Genomic DNA, 27427 nt, shown 5'->3' with positions numbered 1-27427 from the left:
CTGTCTGTCTGTCTATCTGTCTGTCTGTCTGTCTGTCTGTCTCTCTCTCTCTCTCTCTCTCTCCTTCTCTTCCCCCTCCATCTGTCTGTCTCTCTCTATCTCTCTCTCTCCCCTTCTCTTCCCTAGCTCCAAGGTGGTATAGGCCGTATGATTCTGAAGGAGGAGATGAAAGCCAGGTCTGGTTCCTATGACAATGACCCGTGGAGCAGCGCACGGAACTCCCGCACCAACTCCCGCACCAACTCCCGCAGTGGCAGCAAAGAGGCCCTGCACAATGTGGGCTACGGCAACACTGTCAACGGATGTAAGACATCCCACCACCATCCATGGTGCTAAACCCCAGTCCGTCCTTTTATCCACACGGACACAAGTATTGAGGCGTGATGGATCATCTTACTGTTATAGCAATAGTATTTATTAGGATCCCCAGTCAGCTGCTGCCGAGGCAGCGCCTCCTCTTCCTAGTGTCCAGACAGGAAACAACACAACAGATACAATACATACTGTAGATAAATATACAAGCCGTTCAGCAGACGCTGCCTTCCAGAGAGATCCACAGCTAGTGCCTTCATCTTAAGATAGCCAGGCAAGACAACCACATGTCACAGTCGTACCCCAACCCACGCATCACATACATAATACAATAAATTATACAATGCAAAATACAATAGAAAATGCATCAAAATGTCTGGGTGTCTCTTCACAGTCCCTGTCGTGCCTTAAGCTGTTTTTATTTCTAGCTTGAGTTACCTGGGTTACCAGAGAGTTCTATGTAGTCATGTTACCTTGGTTACCAGAGAGTTCTATGTAGTCATGTTACCTGGGTTACCAGAGAGTTCTATGTAGTCATGTTACCTGGGTTACCAGAGAACTCCATGTAGTCATGTTACCTGGGTTACCAGAGAGCTCCATGTAGTCATGTTACCTGGGTTACTAGAGAGCTCCATGTAGTCATGTTACCTGGGTTACCAGAGAGCTCCATGTAGTCATGCTACCTGGGTTACCAGAGAGCTCCATTTAGTCATGTTACCTGGGTTACCAGAGAGCTCCATGTAGTCATGTTACCTGGGTTACCAGAGAGTTCTATGTAGTCATGTTACCTGGGTTACCAGAGAGTTCTATGTAGTCATGTTACCTGGGTTACCAGAGAGTTCTATGTGGTCATGTTACCTGGGTTACCAGAGAGCTCCATGTAGTCATGTTACCTGGGTTACTAGAGAGCTCCATGTAGTCATGTTACCTGGGTTACCAGAGAGCTCCATGTAGTCATGCTACCTGGGTTACCAGAGAGCTCCATTTAGTCATGTTACCTGGGTTACCAGAGAGCTCCATGTAGTCATGTTACCTGGGTTACCAGAGAGTTCCATGTAGTCATGTTACCTGGGTTACCAGAGAGTTCTATGTGGTCATGTTACCTGGGTTACCAGAGAGTTCCATGTAGTCATGTTACCTGGGTTACCAGAGAGTTCCATGTAGTCATGTTACCTGGGTTACCAGAGAGTTCCATGTAGTCATGTTACCTGGGTTACCAGAGAGTTCCATGTAGTCATGTTACCTGGGTTACCAGAGAGTTCCATGTAGTCATGTTACCTGGGTTACCAGAGAGTTCCATGTAGTCATGGCTCTATTTAATCCTGTGCGTTTCCCAGCCTCTGTTCTGGACCTGGGGACTGTGAAGAGACACTCTGGTTGCATGTCCTGTGTTGTACTGATGAGTGTCTGAACTGTGTGTCTGCTGCTTCAACACGTTCTGCCAGTTAAAGGTCCCCACAGCGCACACATCCCTGGGTCGCTCCTCTTTTCAGTTCGCTGCAGCTAGTGACCGGAACAAGCTGCAACAAAACACTCAAACTGGACAGTTTTATCTCAATCTCTTCATTCAAAGACTCAATCATGGACACTCTTACTGACAGTTGTGGCTGCTTCACGTGATGTACTGTTGTCTCTACCTTCTTGACCGTTGTGCTGTTGTCTGTGCCCAACAATGTTTGTACCATGTTTTGTGCTGCTGACATGTTGTGTTGCTGCCATGTTGTTGTCATGTTGTGTTGCTACCATGTTGTGTTGCTGCCATGTTGTTGTCATGTTGTGTTGCTACCATGTTGTGTTGCTACCATGTTGTTGTCATGTTGTGTTGCTACCATGTTGTTGTCATGTTGTGTTGCTACCATGTTGTGTTGCTACCATGCTGTTGTCATGTTGTGTTGCTACCATGTTGTGTTGCTACCATGTTGTTGTCATGTTGTGTTGCTACCATGTTGTTGTCATGTTGTGTTGCTACCATGTTGTGTTGCTACCATGTTGTTGTCATGTTGTGTTGCTACCATGTTGTTGTCATGTTGTGTTGCTACCATGTTGTGTTGCTGCCATGTTGTCATGTTGTGTTGCTACCATGTTGTTGTCATGTTGTGTTGCTACCATGTTGTTGTCATGTTGTGTTGCTACCATGTTGTGTTGCTGCCATGTTGTGTTGCTACCATGTTGTTGTTATGTTGTGTTGCTACCATGTTGTTGTCATGTTGTGTTGCTGCCATGTTGTTGTCATGTTGTGTTGCTGCCATGTTGTTGTCATGTTGTGTTGTTGTCATGTTTTGTTGCTGCCATGTTGTTGTCATGTTGTGTTGCTGCCATGTTGTGTTGCTGCCATGTTGTCATCATGTTGTGTTGCTACCATGTTGTTGTCATGTTGTGTTGCTGCCATGTTGTGTTGCTGCCTTGCTGTGTTGTCATGTTGTGTTGCTGCCATGTTGTGTTGCTGCCTTGCTGTGTTGTCATGTTGTGTTGCTGCCTTGCTGTGTTGTCATGTTGTGTTGCTGCCTTGCTATGTTGTTGTCTTAGGTCTCTCTTTATGTCGTGTTGTGTCTCTCTTTATGTCGTGATGTGTGTTTCGTCCTATATTTACAGTGCCTTGCGAAAGTATTCGGCCCCCTTGAACTTTGCGACCTTTTGCCACATTTCAGGCTTCAAACATAAAGATATAAAACTGTATTTTTTTGTGAAGAATCAACAACAAGTGGGACACAATCATGAAGTGGAACAACATTTATTGGATATTTCAAACTTTTTTAACAAATCAAAAACTGAAAAATTGGGCGTGCAAAATTATTCAGCCCATTTAAGTTAATACTTTGTAGCGCCACCTTTTGCTGCGATTACAGCTGTAAGTCGCTTGGGGTATGTCTCTATTAGTTTTGCACATCGAGAGACTGACATTTTTTTCCATTCCTCCTTGCAAAACAGCTCGAGCTCAGTGAGGTTGGATGGAGAGCATTTGTGAACAGCAGTTTTCAGTTCTTTCCACAGATTCTCGATTGGATTCAGGTCTGGACTTTGACTTGGCCATTCTAACACCTGGATATGTTTATTTTTGAACCATTCCATTGTAGATTTTGCTTTATGTTTTGGATCATTGTCTTGTTGGAAGACAAATCTCCGTCCCAGTCTCAGGTCTTTTGCAGACTCCATCAGGTTTTCTTCCAGAATGGTCCTGTATTTCGCTCCATCCATCCTCCCATCAATTTTAACCATCTTCCCTGTCCCTGCTGAAGAAAAGCAGGCCCAAACCATGATGCTGCCACCACCATGTTTGACAGTGGGGATGATGTGTTCAGCTGTGTTGCTTTTACGCCAAACATAACGTTTTGCATTGTTGCCAAAAAGTTCAATTTTGGTTTCATCTGACCAGAGCACCTTCTTCCACATGTTTGGTGTGTCTCCCAGGTGGCTTGTGGCAAACTTTAAACGACACTTTTTATGGATATCTTTAAGAAATGGCTTTCTTCTTGCCACTCTTCCATAAAGGCCAGATTTGTGCAATATACGACTGATTGTTGTCCTATGGACAGAGTCTCCCACCTCAGCTGTAGATCTTTGCAGTTCATCCAGAGTGATCATGGGCCTCTTGGCTGCATCTCTGATCAGTCTTCTCCTTGTATGAGCTGAAAGTTTAGAGGGACGGCCAGGTCTTGGTAGATTTGCAGTGGTCTGATACTCCTTCCATTTCAATATTATCGCTTGCACAGTGCTCCTTGGGATGTTTAAAGCTTGGGAAATCTTTTTGTATTCAAATCCGGCTTTAAACTTCTTCACAATAGTATCTCGGACCTGCCTGGTGTGTTCCTTGTTCTTCATGATGCTCTCTGCGCTTTTAACGGACCTCTGAGACTATCACAGTACAGGTGCATTTATACGGAGACTTGATTACACACAGGTGGATTGTATTTATCATCATTAGTCATTTAGGTCAACATTGGATCATTCAGAGATCCTCACTGAACTTCTGGAGAGAGTTTGCTGCACTGAAAGTAAAGGGGCTGAATAATTTTGCACGCCCAATTTTTCAGTGTTTGTTTGTTAAAAAAGTTTGAAATATCCAATAAATGTCGTTCCACTTCATGATTGTGTCCCACTTGTTGTTGATTCTTCACAAAAAAATACAGTTTTATATCTTTATGTTTAAAGTCTGAAATGTGGCAAAAGGTCGCAAAGTTCAAGGGGGCCGAATACTTTCGCAAGGCACTGTATATTGTATTTATTTTTTATTTTGGAATCCCAGTTCCCATCCCGTAGGAGGCCTTTTGTCTTTTGGTTGGCCGTCATTTTAAAATGATGTTGTAATGTTGTAGTAATGTTCTTAAAGGTTAAGAAATAAAACCTCGCACAAAGACCAATAGTGCTGCAGGAAATCTGTCTGTCTGTCTGTCTGTCTGTCTGTCTGTCTGTCTGTCTGTCTGTCTGTCTGTCTGTCTGTCTGTCTGTCTGTCTGTCTGTCTGTCTGTCTGTCTGCCTGCCTGCCTGCCTGCCTGCCTGCCTGCCTGCCCTGAGCTAGCTCCTCAGCAGCAGTGTGGAGGTGAGAGGAGAGTAGAGCGTCAGGAGTCTGAGACAGACAGAGATGAGGGATGAGTTTAATCTCAGCCTCTGATGGGCTGACTGATCGACGAATGTTGTTATAAGAGGAGCCGGTCCATAATGACTCAGCGCTGTCTTGACGATCCAGATGTATTACACATGAATCCCAAATGGCACCCTACTCCCTTTATAGTGCACTACTTTTGACCAGGGCCGGTGCACTATGTAGTAAATAGGTTCCCATTTGGGACGCACACCATGTAATCTACCACCGAGCTGTGCCTTTACATCAACCATCTATGTACCATCACATACTGTATGTAGCTACGTATTGCTGAAATATTTTGAGGCCTTGCCAGATGGTGTATAAATTCAAGTGAGAGGGATGTTGTTGTGATATGAGATCCCCCTCAGGGTTGCCAGACTTGATATGTGGTCAGAGCTTCCATCCCTGTGACTGTCATGATTGTCTCTGTACCCAGACACTGGAGGATCACACACTGACGGGGAGAAGAGAACGAAAGAGGGGGGGGGGGGGGTGATGTTGTCTGGTGTTCCTGTGTGCTTTCCTCTCCTACTGTTAATAGATTAGTCAGGGGAACCCAGGAAGAGACAGAGCACCCAGCTCCAGCTGAGATAGGGCTGGGGGATATCCCAGACCCCCTCTACACCCCCTCTACACTGGCAGCACAGTGGGGGATATCCCAGACCCCCTCTACACCCCCTCTACACTGGCAGCACAGTGGGGGATATCCCAGACCCCCTCTACACCCCCTCTACACTGGCAGCACAGTGGGGGATATCCCAGACCCCCTCTACACCCCCTCTACACTGGCAGCACAGTGGGGGATATCCCAGACCCCCTCTACACCCCCTCTACACTGGCAGCACAGTGGGGGATATCCCAGACCCCCTCTACACCCCCTCTACACTGGCAGCACAGTGGGGGATATCCCAGACCCCCTCTACACCCCCTCTACACTGGCAGCACAGTGGGGGGCAGAGCAGTAGAATATGGAACCCACCCAACCACACACAAAAACCATGCTTCAAGCATTTGCCGCACATAAACACAGAAGTAATCTAACATTATGTACATAGCAAGACATGCACAATGCTGTGCATCCCAACACACACACAAACACACACACACAACCTTGACCTTCACCCCCCTCTCCCTGATTAAACTGATACATTGTGACCAACTGAACCTGATTAGCTATCATGGCAGTTTATCATGTCTTATCTCTAATGATAACACACAGGCAGGCAGGGAGCAGAGAGCAGAGAGCAGAGTAGGGAGCAGAGTGTAGAGCAGAGAGTAGAGCAGAGAGTAGAGCAGAGAAGAGCAGAGTAGAGCAGGGGGCAGAGAGCAGAGAGTAGAGCAGAGAGCAGAGTGTAGAGCAGAGAAGAGCAGAGCAGAGAGTAGAGCAGGGGGCAGAGAGCAGAGAGTAGAGAGTAGACAAAACAAGAAACATAAATCACCCATGTCACACCCTGGCCAAACCAAAATAATAAAGAGAACACAGAATACTAAGACCAGGGCGTGACACATCTACGTTGACATTTATTGTCATTTAGCAGATGCTCCAATCCAGAGCGATTTACGGTTAGTGAATTCATCTTCAGATAGCTAGGTGAGACAACCACATATCGCAGTCGTAGTCAGTTCCTTGATAAAGTAGCTATCAGCAAAGTCAGAACTAGTCGGAAAAGACAAATACGCGTGTTTTTTCGGGGGGGGGGGGGGGGGGGGGGGGATAAGACTGAGATGTCTTGTTTAAGATGAACTTAACCTACTGTCATTTCAGTTCTCGTTGTTGTATATCTCTTGTTCGTCTTTGTTATAGGTCTTACGCCTCACTAAGACAAACAGTGTTATCTAATGTCCCTGTAGACTTCTTCCATCACTCCATCATCCACGTTGTAAAGTATCCTACAGCATTGTTTCGCTAAAACTTGTGAACCACAGCTGCTGTGTGTTTGGTATCTTTCATCATTGTCATGACCCTGGATTCAAGACTGATTGTATCAGGAAGGTCTTTAGTTTCAAGGCTCTGATGAGAAACCATTATAGGAGCTTTATGAGACCAGATGAGAACACTTAACCGTGCATTTGTACAGGCAGAGGCTGTATCTAACTATGTGTCTCTCTCTCTTTCATTCTCTCTTTTTCACTCTCTCTCTCTCTCTCTCTCTCTCTCTCCATTCCTATCTCTCTCTCTCTCGCTCTCTCTCTCTCTCCATTCCTATCTCTCTCTCTCGCTCTCTCTCTCTCTCCTTCTGTTCCTATCTCTCTCTCGCTCTCTCTCTTTTCAGCTCCCACCAGATCCCACTACAGTACGGACAGTGGTGAGTGAGGTGCATCAGTGCCCTACTGTATATTGTCTGTCTGTAGACAGGGTCATCACAGGGTCATCACGGGGGACAGTAGTACAGTTACATCAGTTTATACCATGGTATTGTTGAATACTTGTTTCTGATTGGCTTGAAGGGCATTCTAGAGCATGCATTATTTTCCTATAATTCACAGTATAATTAAATGGCTATGAAGTTCATTCTTACATGTTCTATGATGTAGCTGTAGCTCACTATCTAGCTAGTAAACTTGCTATCTACATCAGTAAACCTGCTAGCTACTTCAGTAAACGTTCTATCTACATCAGTAAACTTGCAATCTACTTCAGTAAACGTGCAATCTACTTCAGTAAACCTGCTAGCTACTTCAGTAAACGTGATAGTGTAACGGATGTGAAACAGCTAGCTATTTAGCGGTGGTGCGGCGCTAAATAGCGTTTCAATCGATGACGTCACTTGCTCTGAGACCTTGAAGTAGTAGTTCCCCTTGCTCTGCAAGGGCCGCGGCTTTTGTGGAGCGATGGGTAACGATGCTTCGTGGGTGACTGTTGTTGATGTGTGCAGAGGGTCCCTGGTTCGCGCCCGGGTATGGGCGAAGGGACGGTCTAAAGTTATACTGTTACACTAGCTACTTCGGTAAACCTGCTAGCTACTTCGGTAAACCTGCTATCTACTTCAGTAAACATGCTAGTTACTTCAGTGGATGTTGTCACATTTCTACCGCTAAATTAATACATTTCTAGCGGCAAAATGTGTTATAGCTGTAATATAAGCAGGATAATCAACTCGGGGGTTCTATGCGTTCTCTGGAAAATAATGCAACACTTTTTGTAAAGTTAGTGCCATTCCACTAGCGTGTCATGGCACACCTTCCACAGAACACATTGTTGATTATCCCTTCGGTATGCAGGGGGGAGTCATGGGCTCTTCAGCTATGGTTCACAGCTATGCCAGGTCGCAGTTGCAAATGAGAACTAGCCAACCTGGTTAAATAAAGGTGTTCTCAACTACCCTACCTGGTTAAATAAAGGTGTTCTCAACTAGCCTACCTGGTTAAATAAAGGTGTTCTCAACTAGCCTACCTGGTTAAATAAAGGTGTTCTCAACTAGCCTACCTGGTTAAATAAAGGTGTTCTCAACTGGCCTACCTGGTTAAATAAAGGTGTTCTCAACTAGCCTACCTGGTTAAATAAAGGTGTTCTCAACTAGCCTACCTGGTTAAATAAAGGTGTTCTCAACTAGCCTACCTGGTTAAATAAAGGTGTTCTCAACTAGCCTACCTGGTTAAATCAAAAGGTGTTCTCAACTAGCCTACCTGGTTAAATAAAGGTGTTCTCAACTAGCCTACCTGGTTAAATAAAGGTGTTCTCAACTAGCCTACCTGGTTAAATAAAGGTGTTCTCAACTAGCCTACCTGGTTAAATAAAGGTGTTCTCAACTGGCCTACCTGGTTAAATAAAGGTGTTCTCAACTAGCCTACCTGGTTAAATAAAGGTGTTCTCAACTAGCCTACCTGGTTAAATAAAGGTGTTCTCAACTAGCCTACCTGGTTAAATAAAGGTGTTCTCAACTAGCCTACCTGGTTAAATAAAGGTGTTCTCAACTAGCCTACCTGGTTAAATAAAGGTGTTCTCAACTAGCCTACCTGGTTAAATAAAGGTGTTCTCAACTAGCCTACCTGGTTAAATAAAGGTGTTCTCAACTAGCCTACCTGGTTAAATAAAGATTCCTTAATAGAAAATGACTCAAGTAAAAGTTAAAAGTAACTCAGTAAAATACTACTTGAGTAGTATTGGTTTGAAATATACTTAAGTATCAAAAGTAAATGTAATTGCAAAAATATACCTAAGTGTTAAAAGTATAAAGTATAAATTGTTTCAAATTCCTTATATTAAGCAAAACAGACGGCTGTGTATTTTCTTGTTTATTTTCTGATAGCCAGGGGCAAGCTCCAACACTCAGACATCATTTACATACGAAGCATGTGTTTTAGTGAGTCGGCCAGATCTGAGGCAGTAGGGATGACCAGGGATGTTCTCTTGATAAGTGTGTGAATTAGACAATTGTCCTGTCCTGCTAAACATTCAAAATGTAACGAGTGCATTTGGGTGTCAGGGTAAATGTATGGAGTAAAAAGTACATAATTTTCTTTAGGAATGTAGTGAAGTAAAAGTAGAAGTTGTCAAAAATATCAATAGTATAGTAAATTACAAATACCCCCCAAAAAACGACTTAAGCAGTACATTCAAGTAGTTTTACTGCAGCACTTTACACCACTGACATTGATTGAGTCATTCCTCTTTGACCCTGTGATTGTTCTCTGTCTGGGACAATGGTCATTACATTGATAACAAATGCCATTTCAAGAGCCTGAGATCAATTATCCTAATGATTGTTTACACAAGGATTATAAAGCGTGCGTGTTGCATCGTAGAGGGGGGCATTCTTACATTTTATTCATTTAGCAGACGCTTTTTCCTAACAATGTAATAATGCAATATGCAGCACATAATATTCCAGGCTTTAACATTGCTTTGTAATTTCATTGCCTGTAAATGAAAATCACAGAGAGGGCTTCTCCATTGTGTTTGCTGTTAGCGCCCCCTGCTGTCTCTTATATCGCCTTGCATTTGCAATCGGTTAGAGATTGCTACTTGCCCATCCCTCACAGTGTTTCTACTGAGTCGTGCTGCGGTGTTCTGCTGGGACACAGTGTATGGGTCAGGTCCCAGGCTGAACGGCTGGGATGCTTGTGTTTCTTCTCTTTCAGACTCCTTCATCTCCAAGTCAGCCTCGTTGCCAGGCTATGGCAGGAACGGACTGCACAGGGTGAGTTCCCTGATGGGGGCGGGGGGTTGTCACAGGATGTGGGCGTTGTAAATTGATCCTGTGTGGACCCAAACCATCCCATAGCAAGAGTAAAGACCAATAACTTTTTTGTATCTCTAAAATAATTATTCTTGTCGTCTGTCTCTTTCAGCCCCAGAGTGCAGATTATTTCCAGTATGACAGCAGCAGTGCAGTTAACTGGGGAATCCGAGGTAAGCAATCGTGGCTTTACCTTCCAATAATTTCACTTATAAATTACATAACCAATGAGAATATGAATAAATGTGGTGATCAGCTCTTTTTTTCTCTTTTTCTACAGAATACAAAGTAAGATGTTACGCAAATTAATGAACAAACTGACTATCACTGAACCAAATGTAAGCTGGCTGTAGAGAACACTAGTAGTGAACACTAGAAGAGAACACTAGAAGAGAACACTAGAAGAGAACACTAGAAGAGAACACTAAAAGAGAACACTAGAAGAGAACACTAGTAGAGAACACTAGAAGAGAACACGAGTAGAGAACACTAGAAGAGACCACTAGTAGAGAACACTACTAGATAACACTAGAAGATAACATTAGAAGAGAACACTTAGTAGAGATCACTACTAAAGAACACTACTAAAGAACACTAGAAGAGACCACTAGTAGAGACCACTAGAAGAGGACACTAGTAGAGAACACTAGTAGAGAACACTAGAAGAGGACACTAGAAGAGACCACTAGTAGAGACCACTAGAAGAGACCACTACTAGAGACCACTAGAAGAGGACACTAGTAGAGAACACTAGTAGAGAACACTAGAAGAGGACACTAGAAGAGACCACTAGTAGAGAACACTAGAAGAGACCACTAGTAGAGAACACTCGTAGAGAACACTAGAAGAGACCACTGGTAGAGAACACTCGTAGAGAACACTAGAAGAGACCACTAGTAGAGACCACTTGATGAGAACACTTGATGAGAACACTAGTAGAGAACACTAGAAGAGACCACTAGTAGAGACCACTTGATGAGAACACTAGTAGAGAACACTAGAAGAGACCACTGATGAGAACACTAGTAGAGAACACTAGAAGAGACCACTAGTAGAGACCACTTGATGAGAACACTTGATGAGAACCACTAGAAGAGTAGAGAACACTAGAACATAGGACACTAGAACACTTGATGAGAACAAGAGACCACTAGTAGAAGAGACCACTAGTAGAGACCACTTGATGAGAACACTTGATGAGAACACTAGTAGAGAACACTAGAATAGGACACTAGAAGAGACCACTAGTAGAGACCACTTGATGAGAACACTTGATGAGAACACTAGTAGAGAACACTAGAATAGGATATTGAGGAAACCTATACCATATTGGTGCAGTGAATTGTGTTGTTTTACAGGGTCAGCCATAATAGATATGGCACCCCTGGAGTAAATTATGACGAAGTGCCTTGCTCAAGAACACATTAGATTTTTCACCTTTACAGCTCCTTTATTCAAAACAGAATCATTTCGGTTCCTGGCCCAACACTCTAACCGCTAGGCTACCTGCTGTATGCAATTGAGATTCTCCCTATGTCTCTATGAGGAAGTCTGGGCTGGCGGGACACTTCCTACTACAGGAATTGACCTCGTCCATGGTGTTACAGAGATAAGAGTCTCCTCTGCTCCTCTCAGGAGACGGGTTCACCCCAGGTCCACTCACCTGGAAATTAGGTCTGGACAGGGAAGCAGGTTCAAAGCCATTCCGAGAGAGATATGGAGAACGTTGTCCCGACTGAACAGTCAACTAGTGTCCATCCTATCTTACCTTTAGTATTAACCTCAGGTCAGAACCAGGAAGTGTGATTGTTGTCAGAGGAAGTACAGGTGAATGTATGACTAAAATCATTCCATGTTTTCCTCACAACCATTCCTCCCTCAGATCTACCCATATGATGTGTTGGTGGTCACCATAAGGAGGCAGAACCAGCCCCCCAATGACGTGGACAGAGCCAGGCTAGAGGTGAGTTTCTCACAGGTTTGTTAACATGCAAGTAATGAACACCTCTCACTGCACATGCTATATGGTAAGTCAATTGTATTTCCATTTCTGAGTTGGTTATGACAGTGTCTGCAACAACACTAACCTGTGTGTAATCTCTCTTTGCCAGCGCCACCTGTCTCCTGAGGACTTCTACCGGGTGTTTAGGATGACTATGCCTGATTTTGACCGGCTGGCACTGTGGAAGAGAAACGAGCTCAAGAAACAAGTCCGACTGTTCTGAAAGGATCAGACTGTAGAAGCTCAGTATAGCAGCCTGCTGGGCTTAACGTTAGAGGGGCCTCGTTAGAGTCCTCACTGAGAGCCATAATAACCAGTCTGGGTAGTCCTCGATCCATCAGGTCAGAGTCACAGCAGAACCAGAACTAAAACCAGCTTGGGTTCTAGCCATAGAAATAGAATGAGTTGTAATGATATAGTTCTGTTGTTCCAGGACATCCTCCGAGCCAGAGAAATAGAATGAGTTGTAATGATATAGTTCTGTTGTTCCAGGACATCCTCCGAGCCAGAGAAATCCAGCCAGCCTGAGTCTATACATCAATAATATATCTCTGGAGAAAGAGGAGTAACAGGCTCCTCCCCCTGAGCCATGTCTGTTTGTGGGAGAACTAGACCAGGCTAGTTCTGCCTATGCTTTCAGTATTATGCGTTTGCTTTATTAGGGGGAGTTTAACTATAGTTCATGGCTGTCACGTCATGAGGTTATAGCAGATTTGAACCCTTTTCAGGTTGCAGGTTTGGAGAGCTCTGAGACATTATCTTATGATCAAGCAGGAAAGAGAACACCAGCAAACTGTCCAAACAGAACGTTCTACCAGTTAAACTCTGTCCTTGCTTTCTTTACTCTAAATATATTGTTTCATTCAGACTTTTATTTATTTATTTTTTACATTGAGACTAAAATGTTGTATTTCTTAATAGAGCAAGGGTCCACCGCGGAGTGAAAGGCTAGATCGATGTATTGTGGTAGTACGGTTTAAGAAAATGCGTGGATCATTGTGTGTTTACTAAAAAACCAAAGTAATACAACTATATTAAGAACCAATTAGTTTGTTTGCTTGTGTTGTTTTTGTTTTAGATAGCAACATGCTTAAAGAGCGACTGTCCCTAAAAAGCAACTTCTCTTTTTGAAAACAGCCTATGTGGCATCGATATGAGTCAAAATCATTTATTCAAGTGTTAAAATTTACAACAAAGTGTAAAATAGGATAGTTTTGGTCATAAAGTCAGTCTCATCCAAAATCAGAGATTTGCGAGATAATAGAAAAATTGTTATGTCACGGAATGAAGGGTACCCTAACAGTTTTCCTTGACTTGGGTTTATTTCAATGTGGTTTGACATTTGAAATCCCTATGGGGCTAGTTAAAGACAATCAGTAAATTACACAATGTACATGGAACAATCATTTAAAATATTAATAGCTCCAAATTTTAAAAAAATAAGAAAATGTACTACTTTAAAATGAAGATAGCATGGGCAGCGCCTTTTAGGCTGTCACAGACACTATAATGGCACAAATACAAAGATGAGTCCATCTATCACTATGGCCTCTTGTTCGCACACGTATCTGCCCTCTCATTGGCTAGAATGGTCCCACCTGATTTCGCCTACTCCCACCTGCTTTCTGTCTTTGAGGACATGTATTTCCATTGTTAGAGCGGTCAATCGACTATCTTGTCAATATAATAGACAATCTTTGCTACGTGGGAACACACACACAAAAGACACCCACTTTAACCCCCCCGTTTGGCTTCAGTCATGGCCTTCTTAATGACCTAGCCAAAAAATGAGGCCAAATCAGGAAGTTCAGCTCCCCTTTAAACGTTTCAGCACGTTTCCAGATAATATAAGACCAGGCTCTTGTCTACATACTAACAGTTGATTGTTTTACTAAATTGACGGGAAAAATCCAAACAATGTAATGTATGTGTTGGAGTTTTGGATTATTTAATCTTATCAATTTCAATTGAACCAAAGGGTTTCATTTACAGTAATGGAATATCATGTTATGATTGGATCTTGAATTGTATTCAGAGCTGGGATTGTAGTGAGGATAAAAGCTGACGTGACTGACTCTTCATGGGGAGACATGACCTGATTCTAACTCAACACATGGAGACAGAGATAATGAATAGAGATATACATTAATTAGATGGAATCTGCCTGTGGAGGAAAGTGGATTGAAGGGATCGGAGACCAGAAATCTGGATTAGAGATTAAATAGAGGAATGGATCTTGAATTAGATTACAACTGAAAGGGATTGAATGAACTCTTCCTTGAACAATAGCAAGGTGAGGAGGGAATGAATCGAGGTGAGAAGGGAAGGAATCGAGTTGAGACGGGAAGGAATTGAGGTGAGGGAATTTTGTGGATGTTGAAGTGGAATTGATTTGATGGAATTGTCCTGATTGGTCTATGTGGATACCAGTCCAAATGACAACCAGGGTCCTGATATAATTTGTATTTGTTTTTGTTTCATACAGTGCGATCTAAATCAACTTAGGGGTTGAAATGATTACTGGTTGCTAAAGAATACACTATAGTGTGCATACAGTAGAACAAAACATTCTCCTGTTTTGAAGAGGTGACTCCTAGTTATCTCCTGCTGGGTTTTGAAGAGGTGACTCCTAGTTATCTCCTGCTGGGTTTTGAAGAGGTGACTCCTAGTTATCTTCTGCTGGGTTTTGAAGAGGTGACTCCTAGTTATCTCCTGTTGGGTTTTGAAGAGGTGACTCCTAGTTATCTCCTGCTGGGTTTTGAAGAGGTGACTCCTAGTTATCTCCTGTTGGGTTTTGAAGAGGTGACTCCTAGTTATCTCCTGTTGGGTTTTGAAGAGGTGACTCCTAGTTATCTCCTGCTGGGTTTTGATGAGGTGACTCCTAGTTATCTCCTGTTGGGTTTTGAAGAGGTGACTCCTAGTTATCTCCTGCTGGGTTTTGAAGAGGTGACTCCTAGTCATCTCCTGTTGGGTTTTGAAGAGGTGACTCCTAGTTATCTCCTGTTGGGTTTTGAAGAGGTGACTCCTAGTTATCTCCTGTTGGGTTTTGAAGAGGTGACTCCTAGTTATCTCCTGCTGGGTTTTGAAGAGGTGACTCCTAGTTATCTCCTGCTGGGTTTTGAAGAGGTGACTCCTAGTTATCGCCTGTTGGGTTTTGAAAGAGGTGACTCCTAGTTATCTCCTGCTGGGTTTTGAAGAGGTGACTCCTAGTTTTCTAGTTATCTCCTGCTGGGTTTTGATGAGGTGACTCCTAGTTATCTCCTGTTGGGTTTTGAAGAGGTGACTCCTAGTTATCTCCTGCTGGGTTTTGAAGAGGTGACTCCTAGTTATCTCCTGTTGGGTTTTGAAGAGGTGACTCCTAGTCATCTCCTGTTGGGTTTTGAAGAGGTGACTCCTAGTTATCTCCTGCTGGGTTTTGAAGAGGTGACTCCTAGTTTTCTCCTGCTGGGTTTTGAAGAGGTGACTCCTAGTTATCTCCTGTTGGGTTTTGAAGAGGTGACTCCTAGTTATCTCCTGTTGGGTTTTGAAGAGGTGACTCCTAGTTATCTCCTGTTGGGTTTTGAAGAGGTGACTCCTAGTTATCTCCTGTTGGGTTTTGAAGAGGTGACTCCTAGTCATCTCCTGTTGGGTTTTGAAGAGGTGACTCCTAGTTATCTCCTGCTGGGTTTTGAAGAGGTGACTCCTAGTTATCTCCTGCTGGGTTTTGAAGAGGTGACTCCTAGTTATCTCCTGTTGGGTTTTGAAGAGGTGACTCCTAGTTATCTCCTGTTGGGTTTTGAAGAGGTGACTACTGTTGGGTTTTGAAGAGGTGACTCCTAATTATCTCCTGTTGGGTTTTGAAGACGTGACTCCTAGTTATCTCCTGCTGGGTTTTGAAGAGGTGACTCCTAGTTATCTCCTGTTGGGTTTTGAAGAGGTGACTACTGTTGGGTTTTGAAGAGGTGACTCCTAATTATCTCCTGTTGGGTTTTGAAGACGTGACTCCTAGTTATCTCCTGCTGGGTTTTGAAGAGGTGACTCCTAGTTATCTCCTGCTGGGTTTTGAAGAGGTGACTCCTAGTTATCTCCTGTTGGGTTTTGAGGAGGTGACTCCTAGTTATCTCCTGTTGGGTTTTGATGAGGTGACTCCTAGTTATCTCCTGCTGGGTTTTGAAGAGGTGACTCCTAGTTATCTCCTGCTGGGTTTTGATGAAGTGACTCCTAGTTATCTCCTGCTGGGTTTTGAAGAGGTGACTCCTAGTTATCTCCTGCTGGGTTTTGAAGAGGTGACTCCTAGTTATCTCCTGTTGGGTTTTGAAGAGGTGACTCCTAGTTATCTCCTGTTGGGTTTTGAAGAGGTGACTCCTAGTTATCTCCTGTTGGTTTTTAATGAAGTGACTCCTAGTTATCTCCTGCTGGGTTTTGAAGAGGTGACTCCTGTTGGGTTTTGATGAAGTGACTCCTAGTTATCTCCTGCTGGGTTTTGAAGAGGTGACTCCTAGTTATCTCCTGCTGGGTTTTGAAGAGGTGACTGCTAGTTATCTCCTACTGGGTTTTGAAGAGGTGACTCCTAGTTATCTCCTGCTGGGTTTTGAAGAGGTGACTCCTAGTTATCTCCTGTTGGGTTTTGAAGAGGTGACTCCTGTTGGGTTTTGAAGAGGTGACTCCTAGTTATCTCCTGTTGGGTTTTGAAGAGGTGACTCCTAGTTATCTCCTGCTGGGTTTTGAGGAAGTGACCCCTAGTTATCTCCTGTTGGGTTTTGAAGAGGTGACTCCTAGTTATCTCCTGTTGGGTTTTGAAGACGTGACTCCTAGTTATCTCCTGTTGGGTTTTGAAGTGGTGACTCCTAGTTATCTCCTGTTGGGTTTTGAAGAGGTGACTCCTAGTTATCTCCTGTTGGGTTTTGAAGAGGTGACTCCTAGTTATCTCCAGTTGGGTTTTGAAGAGGTGACTCCTAGTTATCTCCTGTTGGGTTTTGAAGAGGTGACTCCTAGTTATCTCCAGTTGGGTTTTGAAGAGGTGACTCCTAGTTATCTCCTGTTGGGTTTTGAAGAGGTGACTCCTAGTCATCTCCTGTTGGGTTTTGAAGAGGTGACTCCTAGTTATCTCCTGTTGGGTTTTGAGGAAGTGACCCCTAGTTATCTCCTGTTGGGTTTTGAAGAGGTGACTCCTAGTTATCTCCTGCTGGGTTTTGAAGAGGTGACTCCTAGTTATCTCCTTTTGGGTTTTGAGGAGGTGACTCCTAGTTATCTCCTGTTGGGTTTTGAAGAGGTGACTCCTAGTTATCTCCTGTTGGGTTTTGAAGAGGTGACTCCTGTTGGGTTTTGAAGAGGTGACTCCTAGTAATCCAATAGATCATACAATATTCTTGGTAGCCTTCATGCAAAGCTGTCCTTTTTCTTTCAGTTGTATTTGAATGGTCTGTCATGAGGTTGTGCGTCATAGGAAGAGATAGTTCTGATTGTTAGTGTATACAGCACTGCCTTTATCAGACTCATATTAGTCATACTGACTAGCAGCAGTCATTTAGTATAAATAACTCTTACTGTCATCTTTGTAATGGCTGTTTGTTTTATAGGTGTGTGTGTGTGTGTGTGTGTGTGTGTGTGTGTGTGTGTGTGTGTGTGTGTGTGTGTGTGTGTGTGTGTGTGTGTGTGTGTGTGTGTGTGTGTGTGTGTGTGTGTGTGTGTGTGAGAGAGAGAGAGAGTCGCAAGTTATCATAGATATTTACAATACTAACAGCAATACTGGTCAATAATGTACATACAGTACTTCCAGAATTCACAATCTCATTTTTGAATCTATATCCATTATAAAAGGTTTGGGAGACTTTTAAATTGATGTTTTCATTTTGTAACTGTACAAAGCAATCTGCATATTATTTATTTCAATGTCAGAACTACTGCTCAACAAATGATGTACATATTTTATTTAAATTAAAGCAGTTTACATGTGGATATTTGTCTGTGTTGATTGTACTAAGGTGATGTCATCGTGTGTAGCACAGTAGCCAATTAGATGGATTTTTTAAACTAGCGCTAGGACCCTGTGAGAGCGAGCAGATGAGGTAAACTCGCGTCTGTGACTGACTCATTTCTGTGTGTCACTTACGCCACACATGGGTCCACGTCGTGTAGCCTACTGCTGCGCAAACTTGTGCAAAATAAATGAGCGTCAAAGAAGAAGCGGATTGGAAAACACACATGGATACCAGTAGTGTTAACTGTAAGTAACTGTACTATTTCTAACGCAATGGCGTGAAATGAATAGCGAAAACTGTTGAAGTATTAGTAAACAATTGAAGGAAAGTTTGGACATATCTCTCTACCTATCTCTGTGACTGACATATCGGGGTTGATGCCTCTATTGTTGATTAATTGATGAGTTGGATCATATCGCAGTAAAGTTAAATCGGTGCAGACATGCTGTGTGAATTGAACAAGATATCGGCGTGTTTCAGGGAAGTGATGCAATCTGAAGCTGACAGAGTACCTGTGGGAAGCTGCGCTGGAAGCGCGGAGTGTCTGGGTCTCTGTCTGCGCATCAGAATGCACAGAGGGAGAAATTGATTATTTATTTATTTTTATCAGAGAGCTTTGAGAGATTTTTTTAAAGAAAATTACAAAAAACGTTTTTTTATACTTGGAAATAAAATGCATTTTCAAATAGCCTATACATAATATTAAAATGTTATTTTTATTTCGATGTTTTTAACAAATGTATTGTTATAATTTGAATAATAAATGCCCAGTTTAGGAGAAAACCGTTATCTTTTTTTGCTGTGTTATTATAATGCATCCTGTGTCCACCTCTCATCCTACTCTGCATCATTGTTATGGACCTTGACCTATCAGTGTTTCCTAGTCTTCCCCTTCCTCTCTCTACCGCCTGTCCTCTGTGTTCTGCTAGTTGAAGGCCAAGGATGACTATTTATGACTCGGGTGAAAACTAACTACCTCACTCTGCATCCAGGATGTCAGTCCAGCTGCATGCCCCATGCACAAACACCAGGAAAAAACACCCATTAGCCATGTATGCTGTTTGTTTCTATCCTGTGTGTGTGTGTGTGTGTGTGTGTGTGTGTGTGTGTGTGTGTGTGTGTGTGTGTGTGTGTTACATGCATCTCCTAAGCCACATTTAAATAAATTATTTCTGTCCCTCTTAATGCCTCATTGACAAAATAGGCAGACGAAGCACAAAGACACGCATTCCTCAGTGACTTACATGTTGCATATCTAATGTGCTTTGCTAAGCTATGTTCTAGCTACAGTACATTCCCTGGCCTGTACTGTCTTTGCACATTTGTGTTTTAGTCATTTAGTTCAGAGAACTACATTCAGTTCCCACGGTCTCTCCTCTGTACACTAGCTCAACAGAACCTGGTAGCATGAGACAGGATGGAGAGTTATGTTATGGTGGGAAGATTAGTGTTAGGACATAGACAAACACTGATCCAGGTTCCACTTCCACACTCCATTCCTCCAGGGGGGGCAACAGCAACCTTGTCCTGGTGCTGAGCCTGTTTAATAAGCACTTCAGGTGCCGCCAGTTAAGGTGATCAGTCAGAGTGCCAGCTTGGAGAGCTGTGACGTTGCTGGTTGGTTTAGTGGCCATGAGGCCTTTCGTTTGGTTTTGAATCTTTAGTGTGGGCATGCCTCCTTGTAGCTTCCTTTTTGTACATATTGATGTTTCGTCACCATCTGAACAAATAACAATCTGCTTGGACTGGCCAACCAAGAGGTCAAGAGAGACAGAGCTGGCCCTGAACCAAGGTAGGGATGGGAGAGACAGGGCTGGCCCTGATCCAAGGTAGGGATGGGAGAGACAGAGCTGGCCCTGAACCAAGGTAGGGTTGGGAGAGACAGGGCTGGCCCTGAACCAAGGTAGGGATGGGAGAGACAGAGCTGGCCCTGAACCAAGGTAGGGATGGGAGAGACAGGGCTGGCCCTCATCCAAGGTAGGGATGGGAGAGACAGGGCTGGCCCTCATCCAAGGTAGGGATGGGAGAGACAGGGCTGGCCCTTAACCAAGGTAGGGATGGGAGAGACAGGGCTGGCACTCATCCAAGGTAGGGATGGGAGAGACAGGGCTGGCCCTCATCCAAGGTAGGGATGGGAGAGACAGGGCTGGCCCTGAACCAAGGTAGGGATGGGAGAGACAGGGCTGGCCCTGAACCAAGGTGGGGATGGGAGAGACAGAGCTGGCCCTGATCCAAGGTAGGGATGGGAGAGACAGAGCTGGCCCTGAACTAAGGTAGGGTTGGGAAAGACAGAGCTGGCCCTCATCCAAGGTAGGGATGGGAGAGACAGAGCTGGCCCACATCCAAGGTAGGGATGGGAGAGACAGGGCTGGCCCTGAACCAAGGTAGGGATGGGAGAGACAGGGCTGGCCCTGAACCAAGGTAGGGATGGGAGAGACAGGGCTGGCCCTGAACCAAGGTAGGGATGGGAGAGACAGGGCTGACCCTGAACCAAGGTAGGGATGGGAGAGACAGGGCTGGCCCTGAACCAAGGTAGGGATGGGAGAGACAGGGCTGGCCCTGAACCAAGGTAGGGATGGGAGAGACAGGGCTGGCCCTGAACCAAGTTAGGGATGGGAGAGACAGGGCTGGCCCTGAACCAAGGTAGGGATGGGAGAGACAGGGCTGGCCCTGAACCAAGGTAGGGATGGGAGAGACAGGGCTGGCCCTCATCCAAGGTAGGGATGGGAGAGACAGAGCTGGCCCTGATCCAAGGTAGGGATGGGAGAGACAGGGCTGGCCCTGATCCAAGGTAGGGATGGGAGAGACAGGGCTGGCCCTGAACCAAGGTAGGGATGGGAGAGACAGGGCTGGCCCTGATCCAAGGTAGGGATGGGAGAGACAGGGCTGGCCCTGAACCAAGGTAGGGATGGGAGAGACAGGGCTGGCCCTGATCCAAGGTAGGGATGGGAGATACAGAGCTGGCCCTGAACCAAGGTAGGGATGGGAGAGACAGGGCTGGCCCTGAACCAAGGTAGGGATGGGAGAGACAGAGCTGGCCCTGAACCAAGGTAGGGATGGGAGAGACAGGGCTGGCCCTGAACCAAGGTAGGGATGGGAGAGACAGAGCTGGCCCTGAACCAAGGTAGGGATGGGAGAGACAGGGCTGGCCCTGATCCAAGGTAGGGATGGGAGAGACAGAGCTGGCCCTGAACCAAGGTAGGGATGGGAGAGACAGGGCTGGCCCTGAACCAAGGTAGGGATGGGAGAGACAGAGCTGGCCCTGATCCAAGGTAGGGATGGGAGATACAGAGCTGGCCCTGAACCAAGGTAGGGATGGGAGAGACAGGGCTGGCCCTGAACCAAGGTAGGGATGGGAGAGACAGAGCTGGCCCTGAACTAAGGTAGGGATGGGAGAGACAGGGCTGGCCCTGAACCAAGGTAGGGATGGGAGAGACAGAGCTGGCCCTGAACCAAGGTAGGGATGGGAGAGACAGAGCTGGCCCTGAACTAAGGTAGGGATGGGAGAGACAGGGCTGGCCCTGAACCAAGGTAGGGATGGGAGAGACAGGGCTGGCCCTGAACCAAGGTAGGGATGGGAGAGACAGAGCTGGCCCTGAACCAAGGTAGGGATGGGAGAGACAGAGCTGGCCCTGATCCAAGGTAGGGATGGGAGAGACAGAGCTGGCCCTGAACCAAGGTAGGGATGGGAGAGACAGGGCTGGCCCTGATCCAAGGTAGGGATGGGAGAGACAGAGCTGGCCCTGAACCAAGGTAGGGATGGGAGAGACAGGGCTGGCCCTGAACCAAGGTAGGGATGGGAGAGACAGAGCTGGCCCTGAACCAAGGTAGGGATAGGAGAGACAGGGCTGGCCCTGAACCAAGGTAGGGATGGGAGAGACAGAGCTGGCCCTGAACTAAGGTAGGGATGGGAGAGACAGGGCTGACCCTGAACCAAGGTAGGGATGGGAGAGACAGGGCTGGCCCTGAACCAAGGTAGGGATGGGAGAGACAGAGCTGGCCCTGAACCAAGGTAAGGATGGGAGAGACAGAGCTGGCCCTGATCCAAGGTAGGGTTGGGAGAGACAGGGCTGGCCCTGAACCAATGTTGTGGTCTCCCTTGGCACATGTACATTCAACACATACGCTGATTTCTCACATAAATGCACACATTCATTCAGGTTACTGACCCTAGAACCCAAAGACGAAGAGTGTAAAAAAATATATATATATATATCAGTAGGCTAGTTAGGTTTCGTTACCGGTTAGTACCTCCCTACCTGTGGGACAGTTTAGAGGAGAAGTCTTTGCGGGTGTTGGCTAGGAATATGACTCATTCAAGACTTCAGAACATTATTCTTGTTCTCCTTGCTATATTTTACAACCTGCTCTGAGCTCAAAGACTTATTGTTCCTCTTTGGAAGACATTTAGAGAGGTGCAGTCATTAACATATGGAAAACATTAATAACTAAACAATCACTCCCACCATATGTCCCATTACAATAAATATGTGATTCATGTTATCCGTGTGTGGATTTGGTCCAAATCAAAGAAGCTTGACACAAAGATCTCCAACTACACACTGAGAGAAGTGCACATTCACTTGGGGAACGTCAATACATATTCATGTAACAACACATCAAAGCAGAGCTGTGTTTAACTTGGATGTAAAAGTGGACGAGATGTCTCACAGGATGAGGGCTTTGGGTAAACATTTATAGTGCTTGTTGATTTAGTCATGTATACCGAGTGTGATCTGCTCTGTGGGGTATGAAAAGATACCATTTTCAAACATCAGTATAGGATTCTGTGGTTTATGGAAAGGTCTTTCCTTCTGAATCTGCTGAATGAGTATAATTTCTTCCTATGACAATCTGTGTAACAGAACTTACAGTGGTCCCCCCCCCCCCCCCCCCCCCCCCCTACCCAACCACGTGGCCTGACTAGAGAAAAAGGCCTCCTACTTATAGAATATACACCAAACGTCAGTGCACGGGGTAGGTGAATTCTGACAGAGTTGTACAGTATTTTGGTGGAGATGGTGGAGGAGACATTGAGTGGGTCTGGATTAAGACCCTTCTCCGAGCCCTGTACATGACACACTCCTAGAAATACCCTGTGACGCAGAGACAAAGCCCCCAGTCTTCTGCTGCTCATAAGGCCTGATGGGCCACACAGGCCTAACACTGTCTGTCTCACGCACTGGAATGCCTGCTGAGACCAGACTGACCAACAGCATCTCTCTCTTTCTCACTCACTCACACACATACAGTTGAACTCGGAAGTTTACATACACTTAGGTTGGAGTCATTAAAACTCGTTTTTCAACTCGTCTCCACACATTTCTTGTTTAACAAACTATAGTTTTGGCAAGTCGGTTAGGACATCTACTTTGTGCATGACACAAGTCATTTTTCCAACAATTGTTAACAATTGTTATTTCACTTCACCCTGTATCACAATTCCAGTGGGTCAGAAGTTTACATACACTAAATTGATTGTGCCTTTAAACAGCTTGGAAAATCCCAGAAAATGATGTCATGGCTTTAGAAGCTTCTGATAGGCTAATTGACATCATTTGAGTCAATTGAAGGTGTACCTGTGGATGTATTTCAAGGTCTACCATGGGGAAATCAGCCAAGACCTCAGAAAACAAATTGTAGACCTCCACAAGTCTGGTTCATCCTTGGGAGCAATTTCCAAATGCCTGAAGGTATCACGTTCATCTGTACAAACAATAGTACGCAAGTATAAACACCATGGGACCACGCAGCCATCACACCGCCAAGGAAGGAGACGCGTTCTGTCTCCTAGAGATGAACGTACTTTGGTGTGAAAAGTGCAAATCAATCCCTGAACAACAGCAAAGGACCTTGTGAAGATGCTGGAGGAAACGGTTACAAAAGTATCTAAATCCACAGTAAAACAAGTCCTATATCGACATATCCTGAAAGGCCGCCCAGCAAGGAAGAAGCCACTGCTCCAAAACCGCCATAAAAAAGCCAGACTACGGTTTGCAACTATGGATGTATTGAAGCAACATCTCAAGACATCAGTCAGGAAGTTAAAGCTTGGTTGCAAATGGGTCTTCCAGATGGACAATGACCACAAGCATACTTCCAAAGTTGTGGAAAAATGGCTTAAGGACCACAAAGTCAAGGTATTGGAGTGGCCATCACAAAGCCCTGACCTCAAGCCTATGGAACTGAAAAAGTGTGTGCGAGCAACAACAATTTAACAATTTAAAGGCAATGCTACCAAATACTAATTGAATGTATGTAAACTTCTGAGCGATTGGGAATGTGATGAAATAAATAAAAGCTGAAATATATCATTCTCTTTACTATTATTCTGACATTTCACATTCTTAAAATAATGTTGTGATCCTATGTGATCAACGACAGGGAATTTTTACTAGGATTAAATGTCAGGAATTGTGAAAACTGAGTTTAAATGTATTTGGCAAAGGTGTATGTAAACTTCTGACCTCAACTATATATATATATGTGTGTGTGTATATATATACATACATACACATGTGTAACGGCAGAGTGAAATCAGACTTATGTTGATTATGAATAGGGATGTAAGAGCTGAAATGGTCTTTGTCTGAGAGTGGCCCGCCACAGTTTGACTCCGGGGCCTGTTGAGTGGAAATCAAAGCTGCCAGTCTAAAGGGGCACTCTGTGTGCTGCCCCCCCCCCCCCCCCCCCCCCCCCCCCCCCCAGGGGATGCTGGGAGACTGACTGGGCTGGGATTTTACTATGGTCGTAGATGGGAGTTGAGCTGAACTGACCTTTCTCTAACCTCGGAATGTCACGGATAGCCAAGGTCATAGAATAGCGATAAAAGACAGAGCTGTTAGAGAGAGAGAGATTTTATGAGTTATTTGAACTCCCTCCAACTCTCTCAAAATGCCCCAGAAAAGTCATTTCACAACCATCCTGTAGAGCAGTTTGGGTTGTTTTTCTGTAACTATGACTCCCATGATGGCCTGACCTAGGTCTCATTACTGGGTCTTCAGTCAAGGAGACTCTACACAACACCAACGCAGACAAGAAACATGTGCACACACACACTCTTGTATCTCTTCAATACTCAGGCAGTATAAGGTCTAAAACAAGTTTTGTGAGGGAAAAGCGGGGAGCGAGTATTAGGACAATTATTCTCTCTTGGGGTCAGTCTGACCCTCCAGACAGAGAAGGTCCGGTAGTTTCTATCATGTCTGAGCCTCCAGACAGAGGAGGTCCGGGGCTGGCCTTTGCAGAGCATTGTCATCAATTTCCTGTTGATGTGCAGCTTGTGTTCTCCTCTAAATAAACAGTTCCGTGTTGAAATATTGGCAGAGCAGCGTCCTGAATGAAACTGAGACATGCACAATAACAACGCAAAGGGTAAAAAGAGTCTATGGTGTGTTTATCTTGTCATGTGGCGGTGGCGTCTTGACAATGTGGGTGTGGCCAAAGTACATTTTTAGTAGACTCCCTGATGACATAAAGTCCCACTGACCAGTTGAAACCTAGACCTCCTCTGGGAGATGGATGTTCTCATGCGGTATCTCTGGAACTTGTCTTTATAATGCATGGAGGAATGGACTCAACAGACTCGAGCCACGTCTGTCCTCACTGCCTTTGATTTCCTGAAGTGCTGTGGAATCATTGCTATGTAATGACAATGTCATCCTCCTAGACTCTGTCCTTCCCTTCCCTCTCAGTGCTGTGGCCTGTTGTCTCTCTCAGATCTGTGATTGACCCAGTCCAACTTTTTGAATTTCACCCTCCCTCCCATGTGGTCTCCATATGACCAGGCTCTGGGTGCACAAAGGCCCTCTCTATGAGTCATTCCTCAGCCCTCGGTGAGTGTGATGAACAGCAAGCCTCTCGCCACAACAGCTGATGTGCATCTTCAGCGAGAGCCTGTCCTTGGCCGTGCACTGCCCCGTAGGGAGGACATGGCAGGTCAAACCAGACCACATAGCTCTCTCTCCTCCTAGACTACAGACCATTTGTTGTGTGCAGAGACGTCTCACTAAGCTCTGGTCTGGAGAGCCTACCACTGGACAGAAAGTAAATATAGAGTAATGTGATACCATTTAAGACTCAGAGATCAGCAGATCTTTTATACGATGCAGAGGTCAAATAATGTGAAAGTATGAAGGCAGTGGATGGTGACGATGAAGTGAATTTGGGATGTTGTAGTAACGAGTGTAGATTACAGGAATAGGAAGCAGAAGGTTGGGGTTGATAGAAGCTGCTGTCGTCAGCCTAGACAGGGAAACCACAGCTGCAGGACATATCCTTTTACCCATAATGCCAATGGATGCCTCTGGACCGCACAGCTGCGTCCCTACGCCCCTGCACATATCAGCCGCCATGTGTGTTTTGAGTGAATGTTTTGTTGTTTTTTGTTCTAGTTTGTAACATTGCATTGTCCCTCTTTCTTCAAGAGTATTGTCATTGTCTAATTTTGTCCCTTGTCTGGACAATGGTGTATTGTTAGGGTGCGGAAAGGCTGAGTGCAAAGAGCTTGAATGAAGGTTCAGGACAAACTCTCCTCTCTGTAGGATGGATCTGTTTTAGTGGAGACATTACTGTTGTGACCTGTTGTAGCTGTCTACATTGGCTCTGCTACCACCCATATGTATGTTATAGTAACATCAGACAGCCTCTAAGGGTTGGATTTCATCTGTATCGCGGAAGAGCCGTGTTAAAATTGAAAGGTAATTTACGATTGCGCGACACATGCAGCGTTTACTGTGAATGCAGTCTCCGCGAACGCGGGAACAATGCCTTTACAATTCAACGGAGCTACAAAGCGAGTCTTCCGTGATACTTCTGCGATAAGGATTGACTCCAGCCCTGAGAGGCTGTCGGATGTTAATGGTAGCGTGAGTGCTTGTAAGTTTGCTGATTTGTCTTGTACTGTAAGCCAGCTCTGACTATACTGGAATAGTTCTCAGGCGTGGGGAGGGAAAGGAGAGAGTACATGTCAAATTTTATGATCTAAGCTGACAGCTCTGTGATCTGGGAGTGTTGACAGTTGGCAGGCGAGGCTTTGTTGACCTGAACTCAGAACTACGGCAGGGGTCATAGTGTTCAATCACACTGTGTGGGTGTGGCTGCAGGGGAACGTCACTAGAGGCCTCTCTGAGCACTGTGACTCAACTAAAGGGCAAATCCACAGAAAAAGAATTGCGCTGAGACTCAGATTTTTTCCAACAAACATGGATTTCAAAGTATAACAAACCATACAAACTCTATGCACAAGGAATTATTTTAACAATTTACACTGAATATTTGACACAAAAACACTTACTGGAAGAACTGTGCAGACACAATGTTTCATGAAACTCCCGACGAAACAGTTCTTGTGCTGACGTTGCTTCCAGAGGCAGTTTGGAACTCGGTAGTG

General features: G+C 44.8%; 1 protein-coding gene and 1 pseudogene across 2 annotated transcripts in view; both read left to right on the top strand.

The window, feature by feature from the left end:
* LOC139417992 (actin-binding LIM protein 3-like) overlaps positions 1–10383 on the top strand; it is a 130288-nt pseudogene extending 119905 nt beyond the window's left edge.
* Positions 10384–18133: 7750 nt separating this feature from the next.
* Positions 18134–27427, top strand: part of LOC139417990 (actin filament associated protein 1-like 1b) — a 35104-nt gene continuing 25810 nt past the window's right edge. Inside the window, exon 1 of one of the 2 annotated variants that reach the window (XM_071167043.1) lies at positions 18134–18281. In XM_071167043.1, the coding sequence (XP_071023144.1) occupies positions 18224–18281 (58 nt within the window). In that variant the 5' untranslated portion in view covers positions 18134–18223. Of the gene's footprint in view, positions 18286–27427 lie in introns of both variants that reach the window. The other variant, XM_071167044.1, reaches the window with a different exon arrangement.

Source organism: Oncorhynchus clarkii, chromosome 10, assembly GCF_045791955.1.
Source record: "Oncorhynchus clarkii lewisi isolate Uvic-CL-2024 chromosome 10, UVic_Ocla_1.0, whole genome shotgun sequence".
NCBI lineage: Eukaryota > Metazoa > Chordata > Actinopteri > Salmoniformes > Salmonidae > Oncorhynchus > Oncorhynchus clarkii.
The sequence above is the reverse complement of the archived record's forward strand: the minus strand, read 5'-3'. Positions and strand labels throughout refer to the sequence as shown.